Source organism: Heloderma suspectum, chromosome 3, assembly GCF_057233095.1.
Source record: "Heloderma suspectum isolate Gila_16-S chromosome 3, 16-S_ref, whole genome shotgun sequence".
In the NCBI taxonomy this organism is placed as follows: domain Eukaryota; kingdom Metazoa; phylum Chordata; class Lepidosauria; order Squamata; family Helodermatidae; genus Heloderma; species Heloderma suspectum.
In genome coordinates, this window is record NC_139460.1 from 201,680,634 (window position 1) to 201,699,499 (window position 18,866).

An 18,866-nucleotide genomic window follows, 5' to 3' on the forward strand; every position below is an offset into this window, starting at 1 on the left:
AACTGGCCTAGGCCCAATGTATCTAAGGGACCACCTGCTCCAATATGTCCCAATATGATACCTGAGATCCACTGAAGGTACCTGCTTTATGATGGCATCTGTGCAGCAGGCTAAGGTAGAATGGGCATGAATACAGTTGTCACCACGTCATATGTCACCCCTGCACACACACCCCGATGAGTAGCAGAGATGAATAAGCATTTGCATATACCTCTGTGCTGTGCAAAGGTTCACCTGTTAATTTTGACACATCACACAGCTGCTCTTAAAGCAGGGGTGTTGAATCTCAGTCTTGAGCATTCGGGCTTGAGCGAGTGATAATTCTAAATCAGGGGGCGAGAAACCTTCTCACTCTAAAGGCTGCGAAACCTTTTCACCACCAAGTCTGAGTTCATTCATGGATACCCATCCAGGGGCCACATACCATCAGTGGGCAGGGCCTAATCCTCCCCTTCACACACACTCCTATCCATACACATACACAGAAAAATCCCCCCACCCCCCATGCAGCAATTAGGCTTGAAAAAAGCCTCCCATTGGAGGTAGTGGGAGTTTTTTTTCCAACTAATTGCGGTGCAGGGGGGCAATTTCTCTCACCACTGGGGAGAGAAGGGTTAACCCAAAGTTCCCCTCATGGTTTAAATAGGCTTGGAAAAGCCCCCCACCCCCATTCACTCTAATGGGAGGCCTTTTTCATACCTAATTGCTGTGGGTGTGGAGATGATGGGGGGGGGGTGTTGCAGCACTGAGGAGGGTTAACCCTTCCTTCCCAACTGCAACTCCCCCAAACCACCCCACTGCCCTGCAAGTAGTTTTGAGAAAAACTCCTATTGGAGCCAATGGGAGGCAGCCTAACTCCTGCATGGGGGTGGGGCAAAGGGGGGTTGGGCTTTCTCATGCAGGCTCTGTGGGCTGCCAGCTCCCCATCCTTGTTCTAAACAAATAAATGTTCATATTATCTGGAATCGTTTTCACATTGCACTGAATTTCAGATGCCCAGGAACAATTCCTCCAGCAAACACTCTTGCCCCACATGGAGAGTTTTTTAAAGCAGCATTTGAACCCCGTCTGGGCAAGCTTCAATAAAAGCCTGCAGGATCTTTCTACTGCCCTGAAAAACCTTTCGCAGAATGTTGCGGCCAATCAGAAAAGCATAGAGAGATTCCAAGAAAGCACTGTGCCCAAGAAAGATTTCCAAGAGCTGGGAACCAAGTTCGAATCCAAAGTTCAAGCCAATGTCTTGGGGGTCGACCAGATGAAGAGAGATATAGAGAGTGATTTACACCTACACCAGGCGGCTATCCACTACAATCTCACCATGATCAAAGCAGACACTGACATGAAGCTGAAGAGACATCACAAAATACAACACTCTTATTGGTTAGCCTTAAATAGCAGTATAACAAACATTAGACAAGAGCAAAACAAGCTTCAAGGTGAGCTTGAGACCCTGAACAGAAACCTAGCAGGACTCCCAATACAATTTGGCAGCCAAAAGGAGGCATTTACTGAGACAGACATTGAGATCCTCAATCGGAGTCTGGCGGGGCATGCTCAACAGCTGAAGGAGCTTCTTGAGGAATCTGATGAGGACTACGAAGAACTAACTAATGCAATTGAGAGCGTAAGAGCCAACTCAAAGCGTGACATAGAGGAGATGAGAGTAGGTTTAATAGAGAAGAGTCTTATCATAGAGGAATACAGAGTAGATCTGGAGAGGAAGATTCTAGCTGTCAACAATACTCTGGCAAATATTCAAGAAAGCCACTGGGAACTACAGAGGTCTATGAAAGTATGCCACTGTGAAAATCACCCTTCAGGCATTGGTATGGAAGATCAAGCGAACATCACCCAGATCAACAGAGAAGAAATGAAGCAACTGGAGGCCCGTTTAAAAGATCTTGCTGCAGCTTTCCCCCTTATACATGAGTCTCTAGATTTCCAACAGGAACGGAGTCGGAAGCTGGAAGACGGCATGTCTCTTCTGAAGTCTCACATGGAGACTTTGTTTGAGAATATTGGCATCCTGAAAAAAAATGACGAGAAGATGCATGGGCACATCAAGTATCTCAACAGCTCTTTCAACTCCCTGCTGGTAGATGCAATGAGACACGAGAGAACACTTGAGGCCTTGCTTGGAGAGGAAATTATGGAAGTCTTTTCTGAAGATGACCCCAGCACTTCATTGTCATCACTTCAGATGATGACTGTTGGATTGATCTTGGATAGTCTCCAGAAGCAAGCTATGAAACTGGAATCTCTGATGAAGAGGATTCACTCTTTGGAGATGGATTACCAGAACAACCCCAACACCCATAAGTCTCTTGAGCATCCTGTTCTTGAGAAGCAAGTAGAGGACACAGTGCAAGAGGCCAGCACCCAGCACGGTAGAGTGGAAGACATGGAGCCAAACCATGAAGCTGCTGTGGGGGATGCCCTGGACAATCCAGCATATCATGATCTCATGACCCTCAAGAAAGAGATTGGAAACCTCAGCAGGGAAATGAAGAAATACACATTGCAATGGGACCACACCCATTCCTGCTGTAATCAGACTAAGGTTGACCTAGTAGAACCACTCAGCATTTCCATGGAGAATTTGAGGGAAGATCTTTGGTCAGTCCAACAAAACTTTGAAGAACACCTACAGATCTTCCAAAAGCTCTTTGGAAGTCAGAAAGAATTAGCTGCTGCAAATGTAACTTTGAATGTTGCAAAGATTCAGTCACTGGTGGGCAGAAGGATGAGGAAGCAGCTGAAAGGTCAGGAGCGGCAAAAACTGAGAGACATGAAAGAGCCCAGTGACCATAGAGGAGGTACCTTAAATGGAAGAAACAAGATACATACGGAGATTCTGGAGACAGGTACGTTTCTTCCAGCAACACCCTTTAATGACCTTTCACCACCTTTCATTGTGGTTTTTATGATCTATGTCCACTGTATCATGTATGCAGGGACCTGAAAGTACCTCACCAGAGAAGATGTGATTTTATTCACGCTATTAGTAATTGTGCTATTCCTCCCCCTCCAAACCCACCCCCCAAGATTGGGACTGTGGAGAGGGGGGAGGGGGGATTTAAACCTTTGCCCCCCCAAGATTGGGACTGTGGAGAGGGGGGAGGGGGGATTTAAACCTTTGCCCCCACCTTGGTTCCGATCTTGATCTCACTGTCCATGCAGCTCCTATTTGCACTGGGAGAGAAGCCTCTATTGGCAATAGTGGCAGCTTCCCTCCCATTGTAAATGCCAGCAGTGAGGAGGACATCTGAATCCGGACCTCAGAAGGCACAAAGGATTAAGTCCTTCTATGGAAAGGAAAGTTTCCCCCTGTGCAAGCACCGAGTCATTGCTGACTCCTAGAGGGACGCCACTTTCGCTGGTGTTTTCATGGCAGACTGTAGCGGGGTGGTTTGCCATTGCCTTCCCCAGTCATGACCTTTCCCCCAGCAAGCTGGGTACTCATTTTACCAACCTCGGAAGGATGGAAGGCTGAGTCGACCTGACCCGGCTACCTGGGACCCAGCTTCTGCTGGAATTGAACTCAGGCTGTGAGGAGAGTTTCAGTTGCAATACTGCCACCTACCACTCTATACCATGGTCCTAATTTGGATTGGGGGTCTCCATGCCTATCAGTTGTTGTTTCTAATGCACACAATTACTAATAGGGTAAATAGCATCATGTCTGTTTTGGTCCATGAAACTTGTACTGATGTACTTTGAAAAACCCTTGCTGGATTAACATGCTAAGAACATAAGAACCAGCCATGCCGGATGAGATCAAGGATCCATCTAGTCCAGCATTCTGCTCACACAATGGCTGACCACTGCTCCATGTTAATAAAGTTGCAGCTCCATGTAAATAAAGAATTAACGTGGAGAACATCTCCATGTTAATTTGAGTGGGGCCAGTTTATTGTTTACTAGGCAAGAATCTTATCTTAGATGCTTGAAGGACCATTTAGTGAGATGGATGCTACGAAGTGCCCCAGGGCCAGGTGTGAGAGCCTATGAATCTCCCACCCAGGTAGTAGCTGGACTCAGACTTGCTTAGCTTCAACTTAGCTTTAGTTAAGCAAGTCTGGCTCTGGCCAGTGTCTCGATGTGAGATTGCATGATGGAATAAATGTGGGATATACGTGTACTAAATAAATAAGGCATCATTGCTGGCTCTTTGTACTGGACAATTGTTGCAGTCATTGCTCCTCTATAGGAACTTAGCTGTCAATTTAAATATCCTGACTGTTGCCTTAAGGGGGGACATCCATGGGAGGCAGCACAGGCAGCCTCCAAGGGCCACATATGGCTCATGGGCTACAGGTTGCCCACCCTTACTTGAGGAGCTCCAAAGCAGCCATGAGAGTTACAGCCACGGTGACTCCCACCTTATTTATCCTCTGTTTCGTGTGGGGACAGCTAAAGCCTTGTTTAATACAGCTGGAGGGGAAGAGGGTTGGTGATGCTGGCTCAGGGGTCAGGAGCTCCATGCACACACGTATACAGGTACATGTACACACACATATAGATACATGTACACACATGCACACACACATATCCTAGCCATCCTGATACAGATTGCTCTCTTCTTGCTGCTTGCAGTGGTGGGAAAAGTGTTCTGTCTGAGGATCTTTGGGGGAGGGAGTGAAGAGCAGGGAAATTGGTGGTGGTGCATTTGGTGTGTGTATGTGCCAGGGCATCCATGAGGGGGACACATGAGGCCTGTGGGTTGTGCATCCCTGATCACAAAATCTAGATCAGTATCTAGATTTTCTCTGCTGCCTTCTCATAGCCCTTTCTTGGCGTAAACCCCACTTTCTGTGGTTAGGCAAGGCTGGCTTCAGGCTTTTGGGGTCCCTTGTGCATGGAGGCACACACAACTGTCAGTGGATGATTTGAGGTGGAGAAGAAGCAGTGTGCCCAGAAAACTCCACGGAGTCCTCCTGGTGTGCCCTCTTTTTGTGTGGCGTGTCACCATGTCAGAAGCAGCACATTGCTTCTGGCCCTGTGCAAGGATGTGGATGCTAGCAGGAGTCTTTAAACCAGTCCAGGCCTCAGCATATGTCCTATGGTGTCAGCCTCTAGCACCAGCCTTAATGGCATGTCTGCCACCTTCTGCTCCCCTAGCCGGATTCTTGTGCCTTTACCTGTTGCACAATGGGCAGAAATTCAGCAGGCAAGCCTTTCCACAACACAGCATTTCCTTGCTGTGGAAAGCTGCACCTGTTGAATTTCAGATTGCCATGAAACTATTAAAGGCAAGGCAGTCCTGCCTTTTGAAAAGATAAGCTTATTATGTGACTAACCACATATCCCTGATATCTTTGCCAGCATTTCTGCTAAAGCCCCAGGGCTAGAACATGTTATGTTTGCCTCAGAGATGTGCTTTGGCCTCTCCATAGCAAGAGATTCCCTCCCCCCAATAACATGTGGAAGAACACACCAGGGGAATTGGGGCTGCTCTTCTATGAGACCCAATGTTCTCTTCCCCAGAGGCTAAGATATGGAATATTAGCATGCACATGGAAACTCTTAACATGGTGGCCCTGGTAACTATTTTTTAAACATTACGGGGTGTGTGGGGAGTAGATATGTTCCCACTGAGTGGCCTTTTTAGGCAGCATCCCCATGGCAAATTAAATGTACTTCAGCCCTGTAGGTAAAAAAAAATCCTAGACAAAAACCCTAGACATAACTGCCCTATTCAGGTGTGCGCCTGTTTGCGTATAGGACTAAACTGTGATGGGGACATGGGAGCACATGTCAGCCCCATTCCCAGTGTTCCCATGTGGCCAGCTGCTGTGTAGGTCTTTGTGCATTGAGTGTGAAGGTCTGAAGAAGGGTCTGTAAATATGTTCAGCTGAACATTCTTACAGAGTTCCCATGATCAGAAATCCTGAGAGGAAGGGGTCATGATCACGGGAACTCTGTGAGCTTGTTCAGCCGAGTGTGCTTACAGAGTCCTTTTCAGACCTTCATGCTTGGCATGCAAAGGTCTACACAGAAGCTGGCTGTGTGGGGATGCTAGGGGAAGGGCTTACGTGCGTTGCCACATCCCCCTTCCCAGTTTAGCCCCACCTGTGAGCAGGTGCACACCTGAATAGGGTTAATGTCACCATAGTTCAAAGGTAGAGCACATGCTTTGCCTACTGAAGGTCCCAGGTTCAGTCCCTGGAATGGCATCTCAAGTGAAAAGGAGCAAGTAGCAGGTGATGGGAAAGACAAGGATAATGATGAGCTGCTGCCAGTCAGAGTAATCAGTATTGGGCTAGACAGATAAATGATCTGGTATAAGGTAGCTTCCTATATTCCAGTTACATTAATGCAGGGGTGGGGAACCTCAGGCCCAGGGCCCCAATCTGCCCCACCTATGGGCCAAATCTGCCCACCCGAGGGTCCAATCCAGCCCTCCAGGGTTCCCCAGATGGCCACACCCCTTTCCTTTGACCACACCCGTTCCCACTGCCACCGATCCTTTGGTGATTTCCCAGCTTTTGTGCAGTTTCCCCCCATTCTAAAAGGTCAACATGCCCCCCGCCCCCAGTTGCTGGCAGTAAGTTTTAACCTAAAACATGCAGGCATTTTTGTGCCTGCTCTTTTGCCTTTAAAACCCACCGCCTAGAACATAGGCCCCAAAAGCTTCTCTGAAAAGGAATTGGGCTTGCAGGCTGAAAGGGGCTCAACACCACAGCATTAATGCATATTACAAGACTGTTACGGCAACATAAAGTTTCCTTGGGTTACTCACCACCTTGTGGCTAGGCAAAGGGTGCAGTATGTGCCCGCATTTAATGAAAGATTAATAGGGCTCAGTCAATTTCAGGCGGACTTCACATCTGTAGAAATGACAGCACAGCAGTTTCCTTTCTAACTCATGTCAGTGCACTGAAGCATCTGGACCCAGCCACTTCTTTGTGAATGAGCACAAAGAGAACACATCATTCATTATGCTCTAAAAAGAGCACATCATTATAAAGGCACAGTGCCCTCACTTCAAACTGGATCTAATTGTTACCTGGGAATATTTTCAATTTAAACCAGAGTTTTCCTGGAGAGTGACAAGTAGCATGATTGCTATTCCAGCAGGACAGCCATCCCATCTGGGGTCACTGGAGGGGGGGACACACACATTAGCCTCCCCCTCCCTCCGCCATCCCAAAGCAACTGGGATCGCTGGGGTGGGGTGGGGTGGGTGAGGAGGCTTTCACCAGAACTTTTTGGAACTGCTTGCTGAGAGCGGCAGGCACAGGTGAGGAGTGTCTTATGATCCTATACAGCCAGAGTGGCTAAAACAGAACTTTGGGAGATTGTCCTAATGACTCACGAGTCTCAAAGAGGCTTAAAGAATTCTGTCGCACTGTTGTATTGCATTGCAGCGCCATCTCCTGGCAGGAGAGTGGTTTTCAGTTTTTTGTTCCTGAGCTGTAGCTTAGAAGTGTTTCAAACGTTTGAGACCAGGGGCACTGCTTTAGGGGATTGGATTTTAGGGTATGTTGTGTGTACTGTGTTTGAAAGCACACGTCACTTAGCCATTTTCTTGTTCAGCTAACAAAACAATAAGCAGGTGTCCCTCTTGGAACTGCAGGATAGCAAATTTAATACTGCCTTCTAGTGTCCCACCTTTGCCCAGTCAGTCACAGTTCAAGGATGTGACTGTACATTCTATGCCAGCGCGACGTTTCAGGGACACCCCTGCACCTGACAGTTGTGGTGCACCAACACGCCTGCTTCCAGAAGCACTTTCCTGCAGCACTTGACATGTCATTCTAAAATCTGGGGAAACAAAAAATGGTCACTGTGTCATGTAAGAGTGGCTGGTTGGCGGGGGGGGGGGGGACGGACCCCTGGGCTGCATACCACAAGTCTATCTATTTCCTAGTCTTCAAGACCTTTGCCTTAGTGATAAGTGGGGACAGGAAAGTTATCTGATGCTCTTGTTGGATTGGCTCATGATTTTTCTGGATTTTATGGAGAAAGTGTGTGTGTGGGAAATCCTGGAAATTTCCTAAGCATATCTGAGCCCCCACCCCCCAACTTTGTGGCAGCTACAGCACACTCACACACACACAGGTAGGAGAGCGGCAGTTTTTTTCTTCCTCCGATCTCTGTTGCCCTGTTGTACTTGCCAATAACATGAAAGGATGCTGTGGATTATAGGCTTAGTTCTTCCAGTTGCAGGAACTCTTCGAAAACAACTCCCATAGTCTCCAGTGCCCAGTAATGATTGGGGGGGGGGGAATTCCCATTGCTCTCCTCACAGGCCTTTAGCTCCTGCTCCTGAGTTAAGATAAAGGGAGGATGGTGTTTGGAAGGGAGGTGGGGGAGAGGAGCTGGGAATTTAATAGCTTGGATCAAAATCTAACCTAGAGAAGAATTTGCAGCCTTGCGAGTCTCACCTGGTTTTCAAAGTGGACTTTAACAAGCTCCAAAGGTTGTTTCCACTCCTGGCTTGGGAGACCTTTGCCAGCATCTCTACAATTAACACAGAAACATTACAGGGATTTTATAGAATCACATTTGCTGTATAAGAACTTTTCTTTCCCTGTGTAGGCACAGCAGTGGCATTTTATGTGAGATATCCAGACGAAAGAGAAGTGCCAAGCCTCAATGGAACGCATCTTAACTATGGTGACGGTTACTCTCTTGAACAGGGCTACTTCAAGTCCCCTCATAGTGGTGTTTATATGATTGCCATCAGCGTGGAGCTTCCTCCAGCACCTGCCCTGGGACAACTGGTTTTTAGCAATGGGCATAGAATGATACTAACAGGCAATAAGAAGAGAAAGGCAAACGGAGGCTCCGTAACTACTTTTGCACTAGTGGAGCTTAAGAGAGGGGAGCGCATGTGGTTTGAACTTGTGCAGGGGGCTGCAGTGACACAGAACCCAGCTGGATCAAGCATGGCTGGATTTTTGATATTCAAAACTTGAAACGGGGCCACAATATATGATACCTTCCTGTAAGCACAGCAAACTTACTAGTCTGATTGAAGACACTGTCTGTCAGTTTTGCTGTGTGTGGCTTTAAAGATAGTCCTCTCCTTGATTTGGCTCAGTGTTGCTTTCTAGAAATAGTTTCGTTAGTTGCTTAGCAGTGTTCACAAGCGCGAAGGAGGTGAAATGGGATTCACTGTATTTCTTCCATATGCTGAAAAGAGTTGATGAATCAGACTGTAGTGACTGGTCACATCTTTGGTTCTGTTCCCCTTCCTCGGGCTCAAAAACAATCCCACCTTTCTTATTCACAATTGCGTATGCAGTCTATAGCCGAAGTGTTGTATAATGATGACTGTACATTAAAGCATGTTGAAATATATCACTTAGGCCACACAATACTATACACATTTATCTGTGTTATTGACCTCAAGAGGACTTACTTGTGAGTGGACATGTATGGAATCACACCCTTGATAATCCTCTTTGTACCCTAGGTTGTGGTTTGCTTTGCAAATTTTAATATTGCACTCAAGCAGAGGAATCATAAATACTTCCACTGATGAGTGTTTACCCCCAAAGTTCAGGATAGACACTGAAAACTCTGACATCAAATTGTCATTTCTAGACCAAAGGCCATTATAAAAACTTTTATAGGGCATGATTGTAACTCATTTCCAACATTGCATAAAAATAAATCCTCAGTCTTGTGATTATACATTTTGAAATGATCAACATGTACTTTGATAAAATTAAACTTTTAAAAAAATGCTACTGAGTTTTACATTCATGCTTTGGGTCTCTCTGTTCTTGATGCTTTAGCACTTTTGTTTACACATTTGTTAAAACTAATATGCATAATCCATACAAAGTTATGTGCACTAAAAACACACTGACGTAGTTCAGACATGACAGCCCACCATGGGTTAATTAACCCTTGAGCTGTCACAGTGCATGCCATCCGCTATTATGAATATGCAAACCATGGCTTGGGCATTGCTGTGGCTTGTGATGTTGTCTGAACCTGGGCGATGGGGGTTGAGGTTTAAACAACCTTTGCATAACCCACACTCTGTTTTAGGATTATGCAAGCATTGTTTAACCCTCAAATAACCCCCGCTGCCCAGGTTTCGAGGACTTAACAAGCCACAGTACCTCCTGGCCAGCACTTGAATATTCATAATGGTGGCCAGCATGCACCACAGCTCCTTGCAGGCAAATTATCTCATGATGAGCAGTGTTGTGCAAACTGGCCCATTGAGTTCACTGGTCTAAGCAGAACTCTGAGTAGGGTTATGACTAGTTTATGTATCTATATGGATATTACCTCAACCTCTCCCAAATATCATATATTGAAATGTGTGCACTCATGATTTCAGAAAACAGCAGCAAGCCTTGTAAAAAGGTAAAGGTGTCCCCAACCAGTCGTGTCCGACTCTAGGGTGCGGTGCTCATCCCCGTTTCTAAGCCGAAGAGCCAGCGCTGTCCGAAGACGCTTCCGTGGTCATGTGGCCGGCATGACTGAACACCTTGTATGTGTACATAGAAACCTGGGCATTTGGGCAAAGGAAACTGACGGCATCATACTAATCAAGGTTTTGAACCTGGATGTGTTTATTTTGTCATCAAAATAGCAATTGCTAATAAATGTTAGAAAGGCAGGGGGTGGAATCAAGCATGCCCTTACTACATGCTCGTATGTGTGTTTACCCAGAAGTAAGTCCTACTGAGGTCAATGGGCCTGACTTGGTAACAGGTATACCCAAGACTGCAGCTGTAGTTTTAAAAGGGCTGGAATGCATAACGCTTTGCCTGCACAGGATACATGACTGCAGAACAGTAATAGGGTATTTTCAGTTCAAAGAGCCACTTACTCTACAACAGAAAATTCATGATTAAACATGGTGTTCAGCATTCATGGTTAAGGAGTAATTCCAGCTTTAGCCACCCTGACACGATACCCCAGGTTATGATTATTTGCACTGCCACATGTTGCAACTCTGCTACGCCCTTATTCACTTTGAAGCCAGAAACAATCTCAGGGATGTTGTACTGTTATGATTTTAAGGAAGATTTTGGATAACCTTACAGCAGTGGCTTTCAAACTGTTTTGGGGCACCCTGAGGTTACACTCATCATTCATGTGGAGCAACAGTGAGGCTAGTGTCTTGTATAAACTGAGTGTATGCCCTAGGATATACTATATTAATAGCAAACTCATGTGGCTCCTACAGTGGCACCAGTCACACATAAGAGAAAGTTATCAGCAGGCTCTGGGAAACTTCAAAGTGTGCAGTAAAAAAAATACCTCAGAAAAAAAAGTTGGGGGTTTGTTTGGCCCACAACAGCCAAGCAAAGAGTGACCGGGCTTGGTGGCCACAGGATACTGATGGACAGTTGAAAAGGACCCCTCCCCCCCACAAAAACACATACAAACACCCGGGTTGGGAACATCCTGAAAAAGGACATGGCTGGGCAGCACCCTGAACTACAGCGTTCCACACTGCAACATTGCATGCCTCATATGCGCCCAGTTTTTTTTTGCTATGCATTGGGTTTCCACGGCAGATGGTCATGGGCTCCTAAACAGAAAAATCAATGGGAAAGGGGTTCTTTGAAAGGCAGAAAGTTTGAAAAATTTGCATTACCCCATCAAGGTGTGATGAACTTCCATATTCAAAAATCGAATTGGGTATACCCATTTACTAGGCACAACATAGGGCTGTTGGCAAAAACTGTACCCCCAACATGGGGTTGTTCCCCCTCTTTACCATAAATGTCGCATCACTTACTCCATATCATGTGATCATCACTTCATGTGTTTCCCAGCCTTTCTTTGCTATCATTGACTGCGGAGTTTCTGTGCGTGCGTGCATAGGTGTGCGCATGTTTATGTACATGTCTGTCTACCTAAAATGCACAATATAGGGTTAGTGATCCTATACATTACAGGGGACAGGGAAGAAGAAGACACGTAGAGGTAAGTCATTTTTAACAGCAGCCCCATGTTGTGCATACGGCATAATTCTGCACTGAATTTACACAGGTTTCTTGTCAGTATGAAATAGGACAAGACAACTTCTCACAAAATACTTTGTACACTTGAGTACAAACTATATGCACAGTGCAGCAATTATGAAAGGCATGCATGTGTCTCAAATATAGCTTCTTACTTAAAAAATACACAGAAGCAGTGAATGAGAAATGACTGGGGCCCTGCTTTGTTGTAACTTAAAAGAAAAAAAGGCTGTGTTTGAAAGACGTGCACACCCCTTGTAATGCAGTGTTAGCATTATTTGGATGCAGTGTGAGCATCATTTTCTACCTGAGTACAAATAACATGCAAGATACAATCTTCAACACTCACAAACTTTTTCAATGCTGATTTTGAAAGCAAAGTATACTATTACCATGCATGTAGATGCTTTTGAGCACTAGTACGAAATTGTAAACAAACGTATTACTAATGTTTACTAAAATAAGGTTATTTACTTAAAATGATACATTGACATAAATTTGTGTACAGAACAAAGCAATTCATGGTAAACTTAAGGCACCTTTTAAATCAGATGCTGTACAAAAAGATATTTAGCCTGTTACATTTAAAAAACATTCTACACTTCTGGCATATATATAACAAAAAGAGTATAATCATACTGCTTATTTCACCCTCTCTTCTTTATTTACACTTTCTATAGGTTAGCTACATTATTCTCTCTGTATACAATATAGTACATTTTTATATTGGGCATGGATAAGTCAGAGCACAAAACATGAATACAGTATGTGGGCTTCTATATTGCATTCAGGGGTTCTATAGGACAAAGCAACTATTCAATGAGATGGCTGTGTTTGGAGAACGGTTAATATTGTTCATTCCACATCTGATACAAGTAATATGCCTTTACTTTTAGGAACAATGCACCAGAAACCTTAATGCAAGCTTGGGAGTTGCACAGGAACTCTCCTGTTAACACAACCTCCCATTCATTTCACTGAGGTTTGTACAAGAACAAGGTTCCAGGTGACTTTACAAACCCCTGCATTCTACCACAATGGGTTCTAGAAACATATCATAAACATCGGGGATTTAGTAAGAACAGGGTTAGGCTAACTTTAATCTGAATTACTGTTACAAGATTAGAAAATTGATAAAATAAAGATAAACAATGACTTCAATGAAAACCATGCAAATTAGCACCTTCTCACACTCAACTGGGCAGAAGACTGAATATTTAATTTAGCGCTCCGAGTAGAAATAAATCTGAGCCTAATATTTCAGATTATACTTTGAAGCCAGATGACATTACTGCAGGGAAGGGAACTTGCGCATTTTTAGAATCTCTGCTTGCGCGCTCTCTCTCTCTCTCCCTCTCTCTCATCACAAAAGTTGTAGCACTCACAAATGCAGGAAAATAGGCTTTTCTGTCTTCCATACACAACATGGTGCAAATGCAACCATGGAAGCACTTTGGACTCACCAACAAATGAAATTAAGAGGTCAGGCTGCTTAAAGAAAGGGAGCTAAAAAGTGAGAAGCATTTCGCAAACAGACATGGGAAATTGAGCATACTGGTGATAAAAGAACCAAGTACAGGATAGGTTCATAAAGAAGATAATTCTTAGAATATGATCAAGGAGCAGATGACATCAGCCACTAGGGAAAAGGAGGCATTTACAGTGGCTTCTTATGGCATGTGAAGCTACAAGATTGTTTTTTATGGCACCAGTAGGAACTTCAACTTGTTTCCAGGACTGTTTCATTACTGAAATTATGGCATTTTTTGCAAGTGTGATAAAAAGTGTACCAATATTGGCTGATTACTATATGATTAGTGTCATATGATGAAAATTAATGTGAGAAAAAGATTTTACAGAGCAGAAAATGTTACCCAACTTGATTGCAATGTTAACTTTTAGGAACATGTTACAGTAAACAAGCAGAATTCCAAATTGAAGTTTGCATTCATTCCTACACATTTTAAATGTTCCTTGCCTGCAAAATGCACTCAGGATTTGGAGATCTACCTACCTACCTACCTATCTCCACTGACCAAGCTACCACTGACCAAGCTACCAAGCTTTCTCACTGATGTTAATGACATTTGTCCTGCTTCTTTCAAATTCCCCAAGGTGGCACAACTTTATAAAATGCTGGACGTCCCTCACAAAAAAGAGGGACAGTTGAGGAATATGCTTCAGAATGAGTAAAGCAGCTATCGAAACATTACGTTTTCATTAATTTAACTGTCATATTAATCTTAAAGCCTCAAGGTACATTTTTTTAAAGATGAAAAGCATAATTCAAACCTGCTGTGCAAACCTGCACAAACCTGCTGTTCATGAAACATTCTGTGCAGTACATAATGGAAGACATTAGCAAGCATGCATTTTTTAAGAATTAGAACACACATACAAAAGACAATCTGATAAAAGATGACAGTGATACATAAGTATGAAAAGTCTCAGATTATTTGAGGGGAAAAGGCTTCAGAATTCTGTTGGCATAAAAAATTAGTATAGAACTTTTTGAAATATATACCAAATATGATGACTAACTCTGTATAATTCTGTTTTGCCATGTTTCATGCCATTTCTCACAATCTGGCTGCAATTACTGTCTTACCATGTGAATCAGCTCCATGCTGCTGCCACCATGAATATTTTGTGGTGGGATGGTAATAAAACTACACAGTGGGAACTCATATGTAGGGCAGCTTGGGCAGCTGTATCAGATCCATTAAGGTAATGGTCCTCAACACAGCACCCACAAAGCTCTCAACTCCCTGTCACCTTCAAATAATTATGCTAAATAAGAACCTTGAAAAAGGTTAGGGCACCAGATTGTCTTTCCTGTTCCTGAAGCTGCCGCTGAGCCTGGGGCCAAGGTAGGAAACACTTTTTCTTTCCTTTTGGGTCTAGGGGAATTTTCCTTTCCTTTGGGTCTGGGGAAAGGTGTATGGCTAGGATGAGCAGAGCAATCCTATGTAGACCTACTGAGAAGTAATTCCCACTGAGTTCCATGTAAGCATGACAGGACTGTAACCTCAAATGGGTATTTTGTTGTGTTTCTGTGGTGTCAAATATATGGATTTGCTTTGGAGTTCAGACCTTTCCTTTGCTTGTACTCAGTTTCTTGGGTGAATTACTTGTCTTTTGATTAGAGGGCCCCATGGCAGCCATTATTCAACTAGCCACATCTTCTGTGGGAGCCATTTTGTGGTGGGGCCTACAGCAGTTTCTCAAATTCCCAAATGTGTCCACAGGTCCAAAAAGGTTAATCCCTGTATTAAAGAATAAGGAGGATTTTATCCCACACCAGGTGCAGATGCATGGTAAAATAGTTTTCTGCATCTACTCTCAACTGCAGATGAATGTGTAATTATGAATTACCTATGCTTCTTACAACTACCCGATCGGTAGTATGACTGTGAGTGCAACAAATGACATCTGAGCACTGCTTTGGTCAGATCAATAAAGTGATCTGTAGAGCAGTCATAGAGATGTATTCCAAAAAAGGCAAAAAGGGGAGCCAATGAGACATGATTCTCTATTAGAATGGAAGAGTAGAAGCTATTTTTTCTAGCTCCTGGGTCAAGGAAGTACACAACGTATAATGGGGGTGGGGGTCAAAATGAAAAGGGACCATTTTGCCATACTTCAGTATAAGATTTCAAATCTTACTGCCACATGATGTAATTGTTGGCAACAATTTAGTAACGTGCACAATTGGACTAACTGAGAGAGATTAAGCCTTTTCATAGTCATTAAGTTAATGGTACTACATTTTGGAAAGGAACGGAAAATATTTTAAAACTCATATAATAATCTCAAGTCTTTTCAAGGCAAATAATTTCACTTATAATATTTGCATAGCTCTAAAGAATTTGGTGCTTCCAGAAAGAAAGTGAAATGCTAGAGGTGTGTCGGCTCTACTACAGAATACAATGTATTCTGAAATAAAGGCTATTCATGCTGTACAGTAAGATCTCCTAAGAAATAGCAAGGACATGCAATAACCCATAGGTATGATAAAAGTTAGAACATATACTGGACTCTAGGAATAATGGCTCTGATCCAGTATTGGCATTTTTAGACTGCTTTGTTTTATTCTAAAGCCTCAAGTCAACATTAAATTTCAGCACATAATCCACTAGTAATAAAGCTACCCAATCCACATGGCACTTAAACAATACAGATATTCCATTGTAGAAGATGGAAAATATACATCTCACCAAATTTTCTGAGAGAACTCATAATATCATTGTAAACAAATATTTGTTAAAAAGGAATTTTAATCAAAAGGAACTTGGTCTAGACCAGTGGTTTTCAATCTGTATTCCCAGGAACCCTGGGTTCCTCATGAGCTTATCACCAGAGGCACCTTAAGATCAGTAGAAGGAGAAGGGTTTCCCCAAGAGACTGCATGCTCACCACTACTGATCTTATCCTGCAAGGCAGAGTCATAGCAGAGAGCTGGGTGTGCTGTACGGTAGGCTCTCAGCTTATGAGAGGTAACAAGGAGGCCCAACAAGGGTGACATGAGGACTGAGTCCACCTTAGAACATTTTTGTATCTTCCAAATATTTTGAAGGCAGAAGTTCCATCGCAGACTTCTACATATTCCTCAGAATGCTGGTTATGAAAAGGGGTCCCTGAAAGCACAGTATGTGAAAACTATTGATCTAGACTAATAATTTGATGGTTTATGCCAAATGTTTGTGAACTACCTGTGCAAAAAAGAAGACATAGGTTTTAGAACATCAGCCTGATTGCTTTCCTGGCAATGGACGGAAAAAGAACACACTTAAGATCTGTGGCACAATATTGTCCATGATTTGCTGTGTTTAAAATAAATTAATCCATAGCTTATGTACCCATGATCTATTCAGCTGAATATGCACTAATACTTAAAGGCATTACTGAAAAAGCAATGACTTAAGGAAATGTTAAATAAAATGTGTACACCAAGATATAAATTAAAAAATACTGCAATCTTTCACCTGACCATTTACTGTTTGCAACCTATAGAACATTATTTTGAGAAACAATAACACATCCCACATCTGATTGTTATTTGAATTCACACTAATATTGCATTAAGTTTCTTACTGAATGCCCCTGAAAGGGAAATTTAGACACCTTTGTAGTACCCACACACATACTTTGATAGACTACCCAACACTTCTGCATGTCACATTCAGCATGTGTGTTCTGATCAAACTTAAACATAATAACTTTTTAAACTCTTTTCAGATCTGTGTATGGTATGTTTACACCTATACAAAAGAGCAGGTATTTAGCAAATAAAAGTATATTAAACACTATATAAATAACTTCCCTTTTTAAAGCTAGCTAGGGTACAGTTTACAGTACAAGATTACAGGCACTTAAATTATCAGAGAGGTTCAGCTGTTCCATGTTGCACGCTCAGTCTTCAGAAATCCATAGCATTAGGAGTATGAATTGTGTTATGGTCTGTTCTCCAAATCAAACTTGGAGGTGACTTACTGCATAGGTTTATAGGTCTTCTGATGTTTGGTCATGAAACTTTCTTTTTCCCCCATGCCGCACAAAAGAAAGGTGGAAGTTAATTTTCTTTGAAATCCAAATAGTTTTCATACACTTGGCCAAGGCATTACAGAAGAAAATGGTAGCTTTGCATGAAATTAAATGGCTTCTTAAGTACTCCAAATGGTAGGAGAAAAATCCTGGCACACACACACACACACACAACCATAAAAGGCATAAGGAATTATCAAATTATGTAGTACCCCAGACTCAAAACTGTAGGCTATTCCACCAAGACTTGATAAGATATCATCAGGTAGAAGGCAAAAAGCTTATTTTTTCCATTGCTGTTGAATTAATTTAACTTAAGGCTTTCACAGAAAGCAGTGCAATCTGAATATGCAATTCAGAATTCAAGAGTTTTACGGGAGTTTGAAATTGTGATGAAAATCTCAATGCAGCTCAAAACAAAAAATAAAACAAGGCTATCCACATGTGTACCATATAGTGTACATGGATACCATATTCTACAAAGTACTGAAAGATTTAATATTAGCAGCCTGTAAAAGTGGCGAGAAAGTGGGCTGAAACGCAGATCCCCTTTGCCCGTCTCATCAGACCTACACTTGCTTGAGTGAACAGCTCTAGGAGTCCAAACTTCACTCTTCAGTGACATTTCTTTGTCAAATCTTAACATCTTGCGATTCCACCATCTTGCCAAGGGTCTTCTTAATCCTCAAAGCTGTAAGTCTAGAAGCAGGATTGTGGGCCCAGCACTCACACATTAATTTCAATATTGCTCTTAAACACTGAAAATATAATAGAAAAGAAACTTTTGTATAAAGTATTTGTATTTGTACAAATACAAATGAAAGAACATTTTTGACGCTCACAGTTACTACAAAATATATTGGGCTGAATATACAGAATGGATGAGTTTAAACTTTTGCTTAACAGAGCAAGATAAAACAGTATATTATATAAGTGTTGATGAACCGCTATCCGTCCTGGGCCATAGAGTCAGGTCATTGATGACAGAATTTTGAAGTGGAGGATACTTCACATAAACAATACAATCTACACTGCAGATTGTAAATTCTATAGGTTTGTATGGAGACATATACATAAAAAGGTACCAGGCATACATGTCTGGCCAAGGAGACTGAAAATCTGAACGAAAAATTCCGGAGACTGCAATTACAACCTTCAAATTCTGCAACTGGTATTATGCAAACTGGGATGATTCGTATTTTTAGATTGCTCCTTTCCATAATTTGCCTAACGTGCATGGAGCCTTTTTGCACAATTTTCCATTGTGTGTTAAATTATGTTTTTTGTCAAGGATTGAGATTGAAGAGATGAGCACAGAGGAACAGGACTGTGTTCAAGATGCCAATGATTGAGGGGGCTAGTAGCCATGATGGGTGA

The 18,866-nt window shown here is 42.9% G+C and overlaps 2 protein-coding genes across 3 annotated transcripts in view; one reads left to right on the plus strand and one right to left on the minus strand.

The window, feature by feature from the left end:
* MMRN2 (multimerin 2) overlaps window positions 1-9,712 on the plus strand; it is a 39,157-nt gene extending 29,445 nt beyond the window's left edge. Inside the window, exons 5-6 of one of the 2 annotated variants that reach the window (XM_084841878.1) lie at window positions 993-2,864; window positions 8,545-9,694. In XM_084841878.1, the coding sequence (XP_084698004.1) occupies window positions 993-2,864; window positions 8,545-8,924 (2,252 nt within the window). In that variant the 3' untranslated portion in view covers window positions 8,925-9,694. Of the gene's footprint in view, window positions 1-992; window positions 2,865-8,544 lie in introns of both variants that reach the window. The other variant, XM_084841877.1, reaches the window with a different exon arrangement.
* Window positions 9,713-12,392: 2,680 nt separating this feature from the next.
* BMPR1A (bone morphogenetic protein receptor type 1A) overlaps window positions 12,393-18,866 on the minus strand; it is a 91,810-nt gene continuing 85,336 nt past the window's right edge. The window contains exon 13 of the mRNA XM_084845326.1: window positions 12,393-18,247. Coding sequence (XP_084701452.1) covers window positions 18,122-18,247 — 126 coding nt within the window. The 3' untranslated portion in view covers window positions 12,393-18,121. The remainder of the gene's footprint in view (window positions 18,248-18,866) is intronic.